The sequence below is a fragment of the Oncorhynchus clarkii genome, chromosome 4 (assembly GCF_045791955.1).
Source record: "Oncorhynchus clarkii lewisi isolate Uvic-CL-2024 chromosome 4, UVic_Ocla_1.0, whole genome shotgun sequence".
Taxonomy (NCBI): Eukaryota; Metazoa; Chordata; class Actinopteri; order Salmoniformes; family Salmonidae; genus Oncorhynchus; species Oncorhynchus clarkii.
The window spans coordinates 52,646,184-52,665,087 of NC_092150.1; the positions used below are offsets into that span (position 1 = coordinate 52,646,184).

Consider the following 18,904-nt stretch of genomic DNA (forward strand, 5'->3'; position numbering starts at 1 on the left):
GAGAGATCCCCAACACAGAGAAGGAGAGGGAGAGGTGGCAAGAGAAAAAATAATGGTTGAGACTGCAGATTTGGGAGCAGAATTTTGGTGGGCAACTAACTTTTTTTTTATTGCACTGTTCCCCAGGAAACCAAAGGGACAAGGCTGTTTTACACTAACCAACAGAAAAAACAGGAGGTCTCTACACACACAGGCCCACAACGCATGCGCACACACTCACTGTAGTACATTGTGCCCAGCTGAAGCTGTCCGTCTACCCAGCCCTGCTCTGCTGCCTTCTGGAAGTATTTCAGCGCCAACTCGTAATTCTGTAGGACACACACACACAAAACATAACTATTGTGGAAATCATACAGAAAATACAGACAGTCTACACAGCGCTGGATTCAATTGCCTATGCCAATCTCTACAAAAGCTCACTTTTGGAATGTAACTACAGTTTGAATCATACAGGCATGCAGCTAAACCGTATTGCATGTGCCAAATCTTTATCTCAACTAAATACGTTTTGGGAAAGGGGGTTAAGTAGTCGGTTGTACGATTGAATGCATTCAACTGAAATGTGTCTTCCGCATTTAACTCAACCCCTTTGAATCAGAGAGGTGCGGGGGGCTGCCTTAATAAACATCCACGTCATTGGTGCCTGGGGAACAGTGGGTTAACTGCCTTGCTCAGGAGCAGAGCAACAGATTTTTACCTTGTCAGCTCTGGGATTTGCCAGCACCCGAAACACTCCTACCCGCCAGGCTACCTGCCAAGCTCTTGTAGTGTAGGTGCCAGGTGGCACTGGGTGATGGTGGACACTTGCAGTCACTTACCACTGGAACGCCCCTCCCATACAGGTACGCCATGCCCAGTCCACTCTGCCCAACAGGGTTACCCTAGGGGACAAGAACAGTTGGAAAGGACACCAAAAAGAGAGACACTCTTGAAAACCACATCTATACCGGTTAATTTGACTAATAATATATACAGTTCAAGTCGGAAGTTTACATACACTTAGGTTGGAGTCATTAAAACTTGTTTTTCAACCACCCCACAAATTTCTTGTTAACAAACTATAGTTTTGGCAAGTCGGTTAGGACATCTACTTTGTGCATGACGCAAGTCATTTTTCCAACAATTGTTTACAGACAGATTATTTCACTTATAATTCACTGTATCACAATTCCAGTGGGTCAGAAGTTTACATACACTAAGTTGACTGTGCCTTCAAACAGCTTGGAAAATTCCAGAAAAGGATGTCACGGCTTTAGAAGCATCTGATAGGCTAATTGACATAATTTGAGTCAATTGTAGGTGTACCTGTGGATGTATTTCAAGGTCTACCTTCAAACTTAGTGCGTCTTTGCTTGACATCATGGGAAAATCAAAATAAATCAGCCAAGACCTCAGAACAGAAATTGTTGACCTCCACAAGTCGGATTCATCCTTGGGAGCAAATTCCAAACGTTTGAAGGTACCACGTTCATCTGTACAGGCAATAGTATGCAAGTATAAACATCATGGGACCACGCAGCCGTCATACTGCTCAGGAAGGAGACGCGTTCTGTCTCCTAGAGATGAACGTACTTTGGTGCGAAAAGTGAAAATCAATCCCAGAACAGCAGCAAAGGAACTTGTGAACATGCTGGAGGAAACAGGTACAAAAGTATCTATATCCATAGTTAAACGATCAAACTTTTTGGAGAAATGTCCTCTTGTCTGATGAAACAAAAATATAACTGTTTGGCCATAATGAACATTGTTATATTTGGAGGAAAAGGGGGAAGGCTTGCAAGCCAAAAAACACCATACCAACTGTGAAGCACGGGTGTGGCAGCATCATGTTGTGGGGGTGCTTTGCTGCAGGACGGACTGGTGCACTTCACAAAATAGATGGCATCATGAGGGAGGACAATTATGTGGATATATTGAAGCAACATCTCAAGACATCAGTCAGGAAGTTAAAGCTTGGTTGCAAATGGGTCTTCCAAATGGACAATGACCCCAAGCAAACTTCCAAAGTTGTGACAAAATGGCTTAAGGACAACAAAGTCAAGGTATTGGAGTGGCCATCACAAAGCCCTGACCACATTTTCCTATAGAAAATTTGTGGGCAAAACTGAAAAAGCGTGTGTAAGCAAGGAAGCCTACAAACCTGACTCAGTTATACCAGCTCTGTCAGGAGGAATGGGTCAACATTCCCCCAAGTTATTCTGGGAAGCTTGTGGAAGGCTACCCAAAACATTTGACCCAAGTTAACCTTTTGCGTGTAGGGGGGCAGTATTTTCATTTTTGGCTAAAACACGTACCCATTTGAAACGGCCTATTTCTCAGCCCCAGAAACTAGAATATGCATATACTTGTCAGATTAGGAAAGAAAACACTCTAAAGTTTCCAAAACTGTAAAAATATTGTCTGTGAGTATAACAGAACTGATATTGCAGGCAAAAACCTGAGGAAAATCCAATCAGGAAGTGCCTCTTATTTTGAAACATCTCTGTTCCTATGCATGCCTAACCTCCATTTAAAGGGATATCAACCAGATTCCTTTTTCTATGGCTTCCCTAAGGTGTCAACCGTCTTTAGACATAGTTTCGGGGTTTTATTTTGAAAAATGAGCGTGAAAGATCACATTGCGTAAGTGGATAGGTGGGGGCTCTCAGAGTGAGTTTTGCGCTACAGAGTAAAGCGGCCATTGTTCCACCCGGTGTTATTGAAAAACCCTACACACCCGGTTGATATATTATCGAATATATATATTAAAAACAACCTGAGGAATGATTATAAAAAACGTTTGACATGTTTCTGTGGACATTATGGAGACTATTTGGAATTTCCGTCTGCGTTGTCGTCACCGCTCTTTCCTGTGGATTTCTAAACATAACGCGACAAACGGAGGTATTTTGGGTATAAAAATAATATTTATGGAACAAAAGGAACATTTGTTGTATAACTAGGAGTCTCGTGAGTGAAAACATCCGAAGATCAAAGGTAAACGGTTAATTTGATTGCTTTTCTGATTTTCGTGACCAAGCTTCCTGATGCTAAGTGTACATAATGCTATGCTAGGCTATCGATAAACTTACACAAACGCTTGGATTGCTTTCACTGTAAAGTATCATTTCAAAATCTGAGACGACAGGTGGATTAACAAAAGGCTAAGCTGTGTTTTGTAATATTGCACTTGTGATTTCATGAATATTAATATTTTTTTTGTAATATTATTTGACTGTGGCGCTATGCTATTCAGGTGTTGCCGACGAAAATGATCCCGCTAACGGGATGGGTAGCGCCAAGAAGTTTTTTAACAATTTAAAGGCAATGTTACTAAATACTAATTGAGTGTATGTAAACTTCTGACCCACTGGGAATGTGATGAAAGAAATAAAAGCTGAAATAAATCATTCTCTCTACTATTATTCTGACATTTCACATTCTTAAAATAAAGTGGTGATCTTAACCTCTCTAGGGTCCGTGGGATGCTAGCGTCCCACCTGTCAACAGCCAGTGAAACTGCAGGGCGCCAAATTCAAAACAACAGAAATCCCATAATTAAAATCCCTCAAACATACATGTATTTTACACCATTTTAAAGATACGCTTATTGTAAATCCAGCCACAGTGTCCGATTTCAAAAAGGCTTTACGACAAAAGCAAACCAAACGATTATGTTAGGTCAGAGCCAAGTCATAGAAAAACACAGCCAATTTTCCAGCCAAAGAGAGGAGTCACAAAAAGCAGAAATATAGATAAAATTAATCACTAACCTTTAATGATCTTCATCAAATGACACTCATAGGACTTCATGTTACACAATACATGTATGTTTTGTTTGGTAAAGTTCATATTTATATCCAAAAATCTGAGTTTACATTGGCGCGTTATGTTCAGTAGTTCCAAAACATGCTGTGATTTTGCAGAGAGCCACATCAATTTACAGAAATACTCAAAATAAACATTGATAAATGATACAAGTGTTATTCACAGTGTTATTCACAGAATTTAAGATATGCTTCTCCTTAATGCAACCGCTGTGACAGATTTCAAAAAAACTTTACGGAAAAAGCAAACCATGCAATAATCTGAGTACTCAGACGACAAATCAAGCCAGATTGATATCCGCCATGTTGGAGTGAACAGAAGTCAGAAATAGCATTATAAATACTCACTTACCTTTGAAGATCTTCATCAGAATGCACTCCCAGGAATCCCAGTTCTACAATAAATGTTTGTTTTGTTCGATAATGTCCATAATTTATGTCCAAATTCCTCCTTGTGCGTTCAGCCCAGTAATCCAAATTCATAACGCACGAGCAGACGAAAAGTCCAAAAGTTTCATTACAGTCCGTAGAAACATGTCAAACGATGTATAGAATAAATCTTTAGGATGTTTTTAACATAAATCTTCAATAATGTTCCAACCGGAGAATTCCTTTGTCTGTAGAAAAGCAATGGAACGCAGGTCGCTCTCACGTGAACGCTCGGGACTGAGCTTGTGGCTGCTGGCAGACCTCTGACTCATTCCCCTCTCATTCTGCCCCACTTCACAGTAGAAGCCTCAAACAATGTTCTAAAGACTGTTGGCATCTAGTGGAAGCCTTATGAAGTGCAACATGACCCCATAGACACTGTGTATTTGATAGGGCAAGAGTCGAAAAACGACAAACCTCAGATTTCCCACTTCCTGGTTGGATTTTTTCTCAGGTTTTTGCCTGCCATATGAGTTCTGTTATACTCACAGACATCATTCAAACAGTTTTAGAAACTTCAGAGTGTTTTCTATCCAAATATGCATATTCTAGCTTTTATGGCTGAGTAGCAAGCAGTTTAATTTGGGCACGCTTTTCATCCAAAATTCCAAATGCTGCCCCCTACCCTAGAGAAGTTAACTGACCTAAAACAGGGAATTTTTACTGGGATTAAATGTCAGGAATTGTGAAAAAATGAGTTTAAATGTATTTGGCTAAAGTGTATGTAAACTTCCAAATTCAACTGTAACTGATCGATCCTGAAAAACCATGTTGTCATTGAAAAGCGATGTATAAGGAATGTTTCTGTCCCAGCAGTTTTTGACCACTATGAACACACTATGAACACTCTTTTATTGGTAATTCTTACAGGCATATGTACAGGCACTGTGGCCTATGTATAAGATACCCAAAGAAGTGAATAGTTTGATAAAAGGACATATTAAGAAAACACAGTTATACAGATATCATTATGGATGTATAACAATCCATGGTTGGACCATAGAAATATGATGTCCACACTAGTGATTCTATTTCTAAGATTTGGACACTCACCAGGTCAGAGGCCTTCTTGAAGTACTGCAGTGCCGTCTCATTGTTCTGAGACAAGTACTCACTGCCATCCGAGTACATCTGACAGAGAGAGAGACCGAGAGTGAGCGAGAGACAGAGAGCGAGCGAGCGAGCGAGAGACCGAGAGCGAGCAAAAGACAGAGAGCGAGCGAGCGAGAGACCGAGAGCGAGCGAGCGAGAGACCGAGAGCGAGCGAAAGACAGAGAGAGAGCGAGCGAGAGACAGAGAGAGAGCGAGCGAGAGACAGAGAGATCGAGCGAGTGACAGAGAGAGCGAGCGAGCGAGCGAGAGACAGAGAGCGAGCGAGAGACAGAGAGAGAGCGAGCGAGAGACAGAGAGAGCGAGCGAGAGAGAGAGCGACAGAGCGAGTGTGAGACAGAGAGCGACATAGCGAGTGTGAGACAGAGAGAGCGAGAGACAGAGAGTGCGAGTGACAGAGAGAGCGAGTGACAGAGAGAGCGAGTGACAGAGAGAGCGAGTGACAGAGAGAGCGAGTGACAGAGAGAGCGAGTGACAGAGAGAGCGAGTGACAGAGAGAGCGAGTGACAGAGAGAGCGAGCGAGCGAGCGAGCGAGCGAGCGAGAGACAGAGCGAGCGAGAGGGAGCGAGAGACAGAGGAAAATAGAATAAAGAGAAGGGGAGACAAGGGAGCATGAGGAGAAACCACTGGAAAGTAACACAGCCAGAGAGTAAGGTTTGCGTTACTTATTTCTACACAGTGCTACAGGCCTATAAGATCATGTAATAATCTTACCTTCCCAAGGAAGGCCATGGCGTGTGTGTTCCCCGCATTTGCTGCCTGGTTGAAGTAATCATACGCCCGCTGTCGACAAACAAACATTTCATTTGTGACCAACTCCACACAACAACTTCACATTGAATACAAGAGTGAGCATGACATAGAGCTAGTGTTTGAATAATTTGAAAATGGGTTAGCGAAAGTTTACCTGGTGGTTCTGCTCCACCCCCCGACCACCGTGCAGATGCAGCTGGCCCAGTCCCACCTGTTTTGGACAAAGGGTTATGGCACGAAACATGACGAATGAGTCCCAAATGGCGCCATATTCCCTATATAGTACACTACTTTTGACCAGAATCCACCCTTTCAACCATTACACGCTTACTGATTATCATACTATAGCCGTGCAAGCCAGTGCGTGCAAGTGCCAGAGAAACTTGAAAACGAATAGACTCAGAAAGTGATTTGATTACTTCCTTTAACTCCTGCAAGTGCGAGGAAGTATATAATGTCAACAAAACTAAGGAGATGATTGTGGACTTCAGGAAACAGCAGAGGGAACACCCCCTTATCCACACTGATGGAACAGTAGTGGAGAGGGTAGTAAGTTTTAAGTTCCTCGGCGTACACATCACAGACAAACTGAATTGGTCCACCCACACAGACAGCATCGTGAAGAAGGCGCAGCAGCGCCTCTTCAACCTCAGGAGGCTGAAGAAATTTGGCTTGTCACCAAAAGCACTCACAAACTTCTACAGATGCACAATCGAGAGCATCCTGTCGGGCTGTATCACCGCCTGGTACGGCAACTGCTCCGCCCACAACCGTAAGGCTCTCCAGAGGGTAGTGAGGTCTGCACAACGCATCACCGGGGGGCAAACTACCTGCCCTCCAGGACACCTACACCACCCAATGTCACAGGAAGGCCATAAAGATCATCAAGGACAACAACCACCGAGCCACTGCCTGTTCACCCCGCTATCATCCAGAAGGCGAGGTCAGTACAGGTGCATCAAAGCTGGGACTGAGAGACTGAAAAACAGCTTCTATCTCAAGGCCATCAGACTGTTAAACAGCCACCACTCACATTGAGTGGCTGCTGCCAACACACTGACTCAACTCCAGCCACTTTAATAATGGGAATTGATGGGAAATGATGTAAAATATATCACTAGTCACTTTAAACAATGCTACTTAATATAATGTTTACATATCCTACATTATTCATCTCATATGTATATACTGTACTCTATATAATCTACTGCATCTTTATGTAATACATGTATCACTAGCCACTTTAACTATGCCACTTTGTTTACATACTCATCTCATATGTATATACTGCACTCAATACCTTCTACTGTATCTTGCCTATGCCGCTCTGTACCATCACTCATTCATATATCTTTATGTACATATTCTTTATCCCCTTACACTTGTGTCTATAAGGTAGTAGTTTTGGAATTGTTAGCTAGATTACTTGTTGGTTATTACTGCATTGTCGGAACTAGAAGCACAAGCATTTCACTACACTCGCATTAACATCTGCTAACCATGTGTATGTGACAAATAAAATTTGATTTGATTTGATTCGATTTAATTGGTTTAATTCCCCAAATTCATCATTTATGGAATTTTCCACTTTCCCTGACTGCCTAGCTTTAACTTTGATGATTGTTAGTTCTCAAAGATTACATTATGAAACAAATACGTAAAGGTTTTTATCTTTTTTACATACTTTCAACATAGTTTTAGTGCTTCACGTTTACACTGATTGCTTTTTTCCATCGCAAAGATTTCCTATTCAAAGAAGATCACTAAGAGCAGTGTGCCCCATCTGAACCCTAACCTGGGCCTGGACATCTCCCTTCTCAGCCAGGAACTGGTAGTACTGGATCAGGTCTTCCTCCAGCATGCCGCTGGTAGAGCCTGGGTTCTCCACCTCGTCCAGCAGACGTACCCTCTGCACCGCACTGCCTCCCGTCAGGGACACGTCACTGGCCACTGGAGAGTGGGTGACAGAAAGACAAAGTTTCTGCCATAAATTGCTCTGTGAATAAAATATTATTTTTTTGAGTTGCAGCCTTTGCTTTTGTTTTATCAGTTTGCGGAGAATCTGGGGATTTTTCTATTAAAAGGTCAGCACCTACAAATATGCAATAGACACTTCGCAACAAGAACATCTACTTTTCAAACTCTACTGCACATGCTCGTTTAGGGCTGTTCAGATGCAGGTGTTCTCCATTCAAAACACTGACAAACTGTCATCTGAGATAGTGAAAGTGTTCAATTTGGTTGGCAGCAGGTGGCTTCTTACCATGATTGGCCACCAGTCGGTAGTGCGTCAGTGCTGATTCACAGCTCTGGGGCACACCCACACCACCCCAGTATCGGTATCCCTAAAGAGAGAATGGTAGAAAAGGGAGAAAAGGTCAATCATCATACAGTATATATCCATAAGAGAGAAACGATACACATTATAAGGCTTCTCTATTCAAATCTTCAAAAAGCAGAAGTAGCTCACCAGAATCATATGAGCCACCAGGTTTCCACCCAAAGCCCCGAAGGTGTAGTAAACCAGTGCCTGGAAAAGAGTTATGCTTTACATTCCTGGTTAAGGAGGTAACTCCATATTATCTAAGAAAGCTACCTCTAAACAAATACAGCTTTTCATCAGTATATAGGGTACATGGAAAGAAGGAGAGGCTGGATGTTGGTACCTTTGCTTGACTGGAGTTCACTCCTAACCCAGCAGCGTACAAGAAACCAAGTGCCTGTTGGAAGATACCGGGTGGAGCGTTAGAATACCACACAGAGATGCATGAACATAGATTAAATAGTATATGCATATATCAACTGTTAGTTTTCGTCAGTCAACATTTCTATTCAAGTCATATACTTTAAAGCAAGTTTTATACGTAAGACGAAGGACATACTGTGCTTATTTTGAAGGACATTCATCTCTGTTCATCAACGGACGACTCCCATTGAAAAACCATCAACTCAATCCGTCATTTTAAGACAAAAGCTGTCTGGCTGTAGCCCTAAGCATCAACAGAGCATGTTTAAAATGTCTACCCCGGATGCATGAAGTTTAAATGGGAATGTTCCATTACCATCTGAGCTTTGGGGGAGCCCTCCAGGGCCAGCTTCTCAAACAGCTCCTTGGCCTTGGGGATGTTTTGGGTCATATAGTCTCCAAACAGCATGGCGTAGGCCACCTTCTCCATTGCCTTGTGGTGGCCTTTCCAGGCCACCTTCAATAGCTTCTCATACAACCTGGTGAGGAAAAAGATGAAGATTGAGAAGTTAAAGGTGTGTGGATGTAGCCTGGGCTGGTCTAGAGATCTAAGCCTCTCCTCTAGAACACGTGTACTAAGTACTGCTGCAAGCAAGGGTTCCAATCCAACCCACTGACAATATCTTTCCTCCTTCCTTTCTCTCTGTCGATCCTGTCCAAGATAGATAAAGATACAAAATAAGAAAGGAGTAGGACTGCCCCAAATCGGGAAAAAGGTGTTGTGGACCAGATTAGTGACAAGACATATCAAGCATATCAAAGCTTTCAGAAAGTATTTCACACCCCTTTACAGCCTGAATTTAAAATTGCTTAAATGTATATTTTGTGTCAGTGATCTACACAGAATACCCCATAATGTAATTTTTTTATTGAATATCCAAAACATACAATATACTTGCAGTGAAGCAACTTAACAACTATACCATTCAAGTCATCCAACAGATTCCCATTCACAGTGACACACAGAAGCATCCAGGGTCAATGCCCTGCTCATCTCCCACCAGGCCAAAAAACGTGAACCGAACCCTCCAAGATCCCCCCACAGTTCCCCAATAGCTGTACCTCAACCATTCAAGACTCCTCCCACAGAACCCCCCAATGCACCAACAACCAAGAGAATGAACTAAAGAGAAAAAAGAAAGAAGAAAACAGCAAACAACAATGCAAAAAAAAAAGACATCAATCAAAATAAAATCATAACAGCAATGCCAAATGTATATGTTTGTGTGCATGTCTGGCACTATTACATGTATGTGTGTGTTCTTGTATGCATTTATTTGAATGAGAGTGTGTGTATATGCATGTGTAAAAACACCTGCAATGCATTAGCCACAGCCAACCCGGAATTAGCTGTAAAAACACTGCCCCTCAGTGTCATTCAAACATACTTTGTTGTATTTTGACTTTATTTTTTACTTTTATCTTTGACCATCATTCTCTCTCTCACACAACAACTCGACTCAAACTTGTCTCCAATTCCACATACCAACCCTCAGCCCATCCCATCAACAGTGGGGCAAAAAATAATTTAGTCAGCCACCAATTGTGCAAGTTCTCCCACTTAAAAACATGAGAGAGGCCTGTAATTTTCATCATAGGTACACTTCAACTATGACCGACAAAATTAGATCATCAGATAATCATATTGTAGGATTTTTAATGAATTTATTTGCAAATTATGGTGGAAAATAAGTATTTGGTCAATAACAAAAGTTTATCTCAATACTTTGTTATATACCCTTTGTTGGCAATGACAGAGGTCAAACGTTTTCTGTAAGTCTTCACAATTTTTTCACACACTGTTGCTGGTATTTTGGCCCATTCCTCCCTGCATATCTTCTCTAGAGCTGGGGTGTTTGGGGGCTGTTGCTGGGCAACACGGACTTTCAACTCCCTCCAAAGATTTTCTATGGGGTTGAGATCTGGAGACTGGCTAGGCCACTCCAGGACCTTGAAACGCTTCTTACGAAGCCACTCCTTCGTTGCCCGGACGGTGTGTTTGGGATCATTGTCATGCTGAAAGACCCAGCCACGTTTCATCTTCAATGCCCTTGCTGATGGAAGGAGGTTTTCACTCAAAATCTCACGATACATGGCCCCATTCATTCTTTCCTTTACACTGATCAGTCGTCCTGGTCCCTTTGCAGAAAAACAGCCCCAAAGCATGATGTTTCCACCCCCATGCTTCACAGTAGGTATGGTGTTCTTTGGATGCAACTCAGCATTCTTTGTCCTCCAAACACGACGAGTTGAGTTTTTACCAAAAAGTTATATTTTGGTTTCATCTGACCATATGACATTCTCCCAATCTTCTTCTGGATCATCCAAATGCTCTCTAGCAAACTTCAGATGGGCCTGGACATGTACTGGCTTAAGCAAGTCTGGCACTGCAGGATTTGAGTCCCTGGCGGCGTAGTGTGTTACTGATGGTAGGCTTTGTTACTTTGGTCCCAGCTCTCTGCAGGTCATTCACTAGGTCCCCCCGTGTGGTTCTGGGATTTTTGCTCACCGTTCTTGTGATCATTTTGACCCCACGGGGTGAGATCTTGCGTGGAGCCCCAGATCGAGGGAGATTATCAGTGGTCTTGTATGTCTTTCATTTCCTAATAATTGCTCCCACAGTTGATTTCTTAAAACCAAGCTGCTTACCTATTGCAGATTCAGTCTTCCCAGCCTGGTGCAGGTCTACAATTTTGTTTCTGGTGTCCTTTGACAGCTCTTTGGTCTTGGCCATAGTGGAGTTTGGAGTGTGACTGTTTGAGGTTGTGGACAGGTGTCTTTTATACTGATAACAAGTTCAAACAGGTGCCATTAATACAGGTAACGAGTGGAGGACAGAGGAGCCTCTTAAAGAAGAAGTTACAGGTCTGTGAGAGCCAGAAATCTTGCTTGTTTGTAGGTGACCAAATACTTATTTTCCACCATAATTTGCAAATAAATTCAATGTGATTTTCTGGATTTTCTTTTCTCATTTTGTCTGTCATAGTTGGAGTGTACCTATGATGAAAATTACAGGCCTCTCTCGTCTTTTTAAGTGGGAGAACTTGCACAATTGGTGGCTGACTAAATACTTTTTTGACCCACTGTATCTCTTCTGGCCACACACTTCGTGTTACTACGCAACATAACTTTCAACTATGCTATTATGTTTAACGAACAATTTCAATCTATCTAATCGAATCTGCAGATTGCGTGTTGAAGATAAATACTTTTACTAAGAGTATTAACATAATAGTAATTCACTCACCCAATCTCTCCAGATTTCCTAACAGTACTATTTCTAGGGTCAATTTTAGATCAGTGCTATGCATTTTCAGCCATTCCTGAACCTGAGACCAGAAACAGGCTACCTGAGGGCAATACCAAAATAAATGGTATATTGATTCTGTATCCTCACAACAAACTCTGCAGACCTTTTATGAATTTTCTATAATAATTTTAGCTGAAAAGCACGAAGTCTTGAATCTTGCGTTGTTTTATGTCAACTCATACACCCTGTACCATGGAATCGGTACATCAAAAATCTCTTCCCAAATATTTTGCAATCTGTTTGGCACAGTTGTCAACATCCTGGTCCTCAAATGAAACTGGTATACTTTCCTATTTATGCTATTTTATTCCTCCGCAAGTTTTGATCCTTTATATTGGGCAGACAGACCAGTTCCCTACCTCCTCCCACTGCCTCCCGCCTCCTCCATTTTTGGGTCAATGCTGTAATCAATTGGTTGTACTCTTGGATTGAGCAGACTTTCCTGTACAATTCTGATAACTCCATGAAGGACATAACTCTACCATTACAATTTACAATATAATTTAAGAACAAAACACCCTTTTCAAACATCTTTCCCATAAATACAGGTATTTTATCAACCAGCACATTTGAGTTCAGCCATAATATTTGTTATAATATTTGTTCTATCTTTTCAGGGGAATGAAATTGAAATTGTAGACAGCTCTGAGTTTGAGTTTATTTTATTTTTACAGGGACAGTGCACATTAATCAACGTTTCAGTAAAAGTGCCGGTTTTAGCCAGATGGCTAATTTTCAACCGCAGTCCCTGGGCAGGTTATTAAAAACAAATACAATATAGACAATAGCAACATAGGACAAGCAAGACATAGCATACAGACAGAGCAACATAGGACAAGCAAGATGTAGCATACAGACAGAGCAACATAGAACAAAAAGCAGCAAGACAAAATGTATAAAAGCAACAAAGTGTTTCCACACCAGTTACAGACAGCAGACATGGAAAGCGGCAACACACAGCTAGGGATTATGTTCACAAATCTGATTGACCTTTAGCCATGTCTTCAAGCATTTTGTGAAAGTGTGATATGTGGTGCAGTTATGTGTGCCTGAGGGCAGTGTATTCCAGACATGGGAAGCTCTCACAGAGAAAACGGATTTACTAAAGGTGCTTTTCCTTAAGGGAACAATACAGTCACCTCTCATGGCAGACCTTGTGGATCTGCTGCCATATGTTTGGGGTTTCTGTTGAACAAAAATACTGAGTGGGGGGGAGCCAGGCCATTTAGGATCATGAATACAAGACATGCATCGGTGTATTGCACAAGATTTTCCCAACTCAGGAGCTCATGCTTTCTGAGGATGTAACAGTGATGATGGCTATTGGGCTTCCTATCAAGCACTTTGAGAGCCTGTTTGTAGACAGACTGAATAGGTCTTAATGTTGTACAGCAAACTTGGGCCCAACTAGTCAAGCAATATGTTAAGTGGGGGAGTATCATAGATTTGAAGTACAGTTTTGCTACCCCTGTAGTCAAACAATTTCGTATAAATTGGAAATTAGCTAGGTTATTTGAATTACTTTTTCACATGCTTTTTAAAAGAGGTTGGAATCAAGTATGATGTCAAGGTACTTAAAATCAGATACCACCTGGAGCTTCTTCCCTGACACATAGACATCTGGCTCAGTAGCATCTGTTGCCCTCTTTGTGAAGAACATGCAAACAGTTTTTTTCACATTGAGATGCAAACATGAGTCACTGAGCCACTTTGTAACCTGACCATTACAGTAGTGAGTTCTTGTGCAGCTTGTTGTTTGCTCTTTCCATGCACATATATCACTGTATCATCTGCATACATTTGAACTTCAGACCCAGTACAGACAGAAGGCAGATCATTAATGTACAGGCTGAACAGGAGGGGCCCCAGGATTTACCCTTGGGGCACGCCCACATCATAGCTAAGAGTGGGCGACAGCTCATTGCTCACTCTGACACACTGAGTTCTGCCTTCAAGGTATGATTTCATCCATCTCAAGGCATCAGGGGAAAAGTTGAACTTGGACAATTTTGTGATGAGAATCTCATGGTTAACAGTATCAAAAGCCTTCCTTAGGTCCAGAAACACAGCCCCAACAACGCACCCTTTGTCCATCTTGGACTTCACATTTTCCAGAAGAAAGCAGTTGGCCGTTTCTGTGGAGTGTTTTCGCTCTGAAGCCAAACTGCATGGAGTGTAATGTGAAGGGGCTGTTGTTGAGGTGGGCAATAAGTTGTTCTGCTACACACTTTTCAACAACCTTTGACACCACAGGTAGTATACTAATGGGCCTGTAGTTACTCACGTCAGCAGGGTCGCCTGTTTAAAGATGGCCGTTATTATGACCGACTTCCATACCCTTGGAAACACCCCGAGACCAATAGATGTGTTGGTGACCTTAGTAATGGGGCCAATGAGTGACTCTTAGTAGTTTTTAAGAAAGGTAGAGTCCAGCCCAAACACATATTTGGCTTTGGAGTTCTTTAGTGAGCTAATTACCTTTTTCACCTTTGACTCAGAAACCTCCCTTATGATGAAGACAGGTTGAGCATCATTTACTAGCACTGAGCCCAAGAAACCAGTGGAGGGGTTCTGTGTCAGTACCCTGACATAGTCAATAAAGTAGGAATTGAAGGCTATTGCTATTTCGACTGCATCCTGTGTTAGATTGTTATTCACCATGATTTCTAGTCTTTTTGCAGTGTTACTATGGTCTTTCCCTGTAAACTTTCGTAGATTCTCCCAGATCAGTTTAGAATTTCCCTTTCCTTCACCAATTATGTTAATACAAAAGTTTGCCTTGGCCTGTCTGATTTCTTTCATCACCTTATTTCTCAACATGGTAAACCTACGTCTGCCATGCTCTAATTTGGATATTAGGGCTATTTTTAAAGCATAATCTCTTTCTTTCATCAATTTCCAGATTTCTCCATTTAGCCAAGGAAGAGTGCTCTTTTGGCCAGGTTCGGATTTTATTTTCTTTAGGAAACCATTTATTGTAGTCTGGATTGTGGATAGAAAAACCTGACTATCAGCTTACACGTCTGTATAGGACAAGAGATCATTCCAGTTCATTCCCTTAATTGCGTTTTCAAAATAGCTTAATTCACTCTTAGGTATTCTGAGTTGATCCTGCTTTCTAACAGTAGAAAGGTTAAACCTGCTCTTAGACAGCTTTCTGGCTATACGTGTCAGATTATGATCAGATAGCCCAGTAACCATATTGAATGATTTAGTCACTCTCTCTGGTTTATTACTGAACACCAAATCAATCTGTGTTTTAGAGCAACAAGTCACCCTGGTTGGCCCTTTAACTAGCTGTGTAAGGTCAATGGTATTAGTGATCCGTTTGAGGGTTTTCCTACAAAACTTGTCTTCATAATTAATGTTAAAATCTCCCGTTAAGATTACCTCTTTCCCAAAGTCACATTCCCTAAGCATGTTATTAAACTGATCAAAAAACACACTTTTGGTGGAAGGTGGCCTATACATTCCAATACGGGTAAAAGACATTTGGGGAGACAGTGTAACGTTCAGGCCAATACATTCCAGTTCATTATCACATGACCACTCAATTAGTTTACATCGGATATGTTCTTTCATGTAAATCATCACACCCCCTCCCTCCTCTTCCTTCAATCCTGTCTCTCCTGAAAACATTGTAGCCAGGCACAATCAAAGCAGCATGTAGAGAGTTGTTATGGAGTCATGTCTCTGAGAGGCAGAGGAAGTCAAGGTTGGAGTCTGTGAGTAGATGTTGAATTTGATCACTTTTTGGAATGACACTACGAATGTTCAAGTGCCCCCCTAGTAGTCCCTTGGGCTTAGCTCGTGGGTCCCAGATGACTCGAGAGTGGTTGACACATTGAAAAAAGTAAAATGTTTAAAAAGTAAAAAGTTTTCTGACGGCTGGGTTTAGGCTGTTTTGATTAGGGGCAGTTCGGTAGCACAATTAACAATACCTCCCGCCTGCACTGGAGGCGGGGAACTAATTAAAACAGCTTGTGTACCAGAAGTAGAGTCAGGGATCACATATAGCGACTTGGGTATGTTTGAAGAGTCAAAATCTATCCTGGAGCCGGGTGAGTCGAGAGAAACCATGGGACCATAGCACTCACCCACTTCCACAGCAGCGACGATCAGTGGACGAGGCCATCCACCGCTTTCCACTCCGGTGTGTATCGCTGGCTCGGTGATGTTGGGCCCAGGATTGAGTTGCACATCCCCGGAGAGCAGGAGGGTAGTTAACAGGTAGTTTAACAGTTTCCGATAAATGTTGGACTTGTGTTTGTTACGCCTAAAAGGTTCAGTGGAATATGGAGCGAGATAGACTTGGCCATTATTCAGAACATTATGGTACGCTGTGTACTGTCCGCTCCCGTGGAACGGTGAACCAATGTGTTTGGTGTTGATATTCACCGGCAGTAGATTTGTGCCATCCCAGCAAGGAAGCACTGAGATTATCAGTAGAGCAGCTACATACAGTGCCTTGCGAAAGTATTCGGCCCCCTTGAACTTTGCGACCTTTTGCCACATTTCAGGCTTCAAACATAAAGATATAAAACTGTATTTTTTTGTGAATAATCAACAACAAGTGGGACACAATCATGAAGTGGAACGACATTTATTGGATATTTCAAACTTTTTTAACAAATCAAAAACTGAAAAATTGGGCGTGCAAAATTATTCAGCCCCTTCACTTTCAGTGCAGCAAACTCTCTCCAGAAGTTCAGTGAGAATCTCTGAATGATCCAATGTTGACCTAAATGACTAATGATGATAAATACAATCCACCTGTGTGTAATCAAGTCTCCGTATAAATGCACCTGCACTGTGATAGTCTCAGAGGTCCGTTAAAAGCGCAGAGAGCATCATGAAGAACAAGGAACACACCAGGCAGGTCCGAGATACTGTTGTGAAGAAGTTTAAAGCCGGATTTGGATACAAAAAGATTTCCCAAGCTTTAAACATCCCAAGGAACACTGTGCAAGCGATAATATTGAAATGGAAGGAGTATCAGACCACTGCAAATCTACCAAGACCTGGCAGTCCCTCTAAACTTTCAGCTCATACAAGGAGAAGACTGATCAGAGATGCAGCCAAGAGGCCCATGATCACTCTGGATGAACTGCAGAGATCTACAGCTGAGGTGGGAGACTCTGTCCATAGGACAACAATCAGTCGTATATTGCACAAATCTGGCCTTTATGGAAGAGTGGCAAGAAGAAAGCCATTTCTTAAAGATATCCATGAAAAGTGTTGTTTAAAGTTTGCCACAAGCCACCTGGGAGACACACCAAACATGTGGAAGAAGGTGCTCTGGTCAGATGAAACCAAAATTGAACTTTTTGGCAACAATGCAAAACGTTATGTTTGGCGTAAAAGCAACACAGCTCATCACCCTGAACACACCTTATCCCCACTGTCAAACATGGTGGTGGCAGCATCATGGTTTGGGCCTGCTTTTCTTCAGCAGGGACAGGGAAGATGGTTAAAATTGATGGGAAGATGGATGGAGCCAAATACAGGACCATTCTGGAAGAAAACCTGATGGAGTCTGCAAAAGACCTGAGACTAGGTCGGAGATTTGTCTTCCAACAAGACAATGATCCAAAACATAAAGCAAAATCTACAATGGAATGGTTCAAAAATAAACATATCCAGGTGTTAGAATGGCCAAGTCAATGTCCAGACCTGAATCCAATCGCGAATCTGTGGAAAGAACTGAAAACTGCTGTTCACAAATGCTCTCCATCCAACCTCACTGAGCTCGAGCTGTTTTGCAAGGAGGAATGGGAAAAATTTCAGTCTCTCGATGTGCAAAACTGATAGACATACCCCAAGCGACTTACAGCTGTAATCGCAGCAAAAGGTGGCGCTACAAAGTATTAACTTAAGGGGGCTGAATAATTTTGCACGCCCAATTTTTCAGTTTTTGATTTGTTAAAAAAGTTTGAAATATCCAATAAATGTCGTTCCACTTCATGATTGTGTCCCACTTGTTGTTGATTCTTCACAAAAAAATACAGTTTTATATCTTTATGTTTGAAGCCTGAAATGTGGCAAAAGGTTGCAAAGTTCAAGGGGGCCGAATACTTTCGCAAGGCACTGTAACTGACAATCATGGCAGAGTACTGGAGATAAAACACATAATTGCGCTTTAACTCTTTGCATGAGTTACTGAGCTGGGGTCGGCATACACCTGATGGTTTAGATCAAATTACAGCATTCGAATGAGAAGCGGCACCTGCCGCACCACCCTGTCTTCCGTCCGCCATCTTGCCACCGCCACCTTCACAATGATGTCTAACATCTTCAGCAAAGCTTGTTTGAAAAAGAGAGATACTTTTTTCAAAGTATCATTTTTTTATTAATCGAAAATGAGACATGGCAATCTGCACAAAGGCAAAAAGGCAATTTTTAAACAATGGATGAGCTTTTCTTAGTAATCTACTTGAGAACCATTTACGGTTCAAGTAAAACTTTTGAATAAGTGAAGTTTTTAGGGTGAGGCTTAGTGCTTTTATATTTAATAGGCTCAACCCAATTCCTATTCATTATATAGATAGGCTCGTTTTATTTTGTCGGGTATAGCGGCCCAGATAAAGCAAAATATTTTTGCTCATATGATTTGAATAACGAATCATCAGGAGTAGGCAGCGCCATAACTAAGTGACTAAACTGAGATATGACTAAGGAGTTAATCAAGGCAATTTTTCCATAAATAGACAGGTATTTATCTCTCCATGGTTGCAGGATCCTGTCTATTT

The 18,904-nt window shown here is 41.8% G+C and overlaps 1 protein-coding gene across 3 annotated transcripts in view; it reads right to left on the reverse strand.

Moving 5' to 3' along the window:
- The window catches only part of LOC139406936 (protein sel-1 homolog 1-like), a 71,306-nt gene that overhangs the window by 22,269 nt on the left and 30,133 nt on the right, over nt 1-18,904 (reverse strand). For 2 of the 3 annotated variants that reach the window (XM_071150101.1, XM_071150103.1), the window contains exons 6-15: nt 9,162-9,324; nt 8,766-8,819; nt 8,570-8,629; nt 8,363-8,444; nt 7,895-8,049; nt 6,254-6,310; nt 6,061-6,129; nt 5,289-5,366; nt 819-881; nt 221-308 (exon numbers count right to left, since the gene is read on the reverse strand). In XM_071150101.1, coding sequence (XP_071006202.1) covers nt 221-308; nt 819-881; nt 5,289-5,366; nt 6,061-6,129; nt 6,254-6,310; nt 7,895-8,049; nt 8,363-8,444; nt 8,570-8,629; nt 8,766-8,819; nt 9,162-9,324 — 869 coding nt within the window. The remainder of the gene's footprint in view (nt 1-220; nt 309-818; nt 882-5,288; nt 5,367-6,060; nt 6,130-6,253; nt 6,311-7,894; nt 8,050-8,362; nt 8,445-8,569; nt 8,630-8,765; nt 8,820-9,161; nt 9,325-18,904) is intronic. The other variant, XM_071150102.1, reaches the window with a different exon arrangement.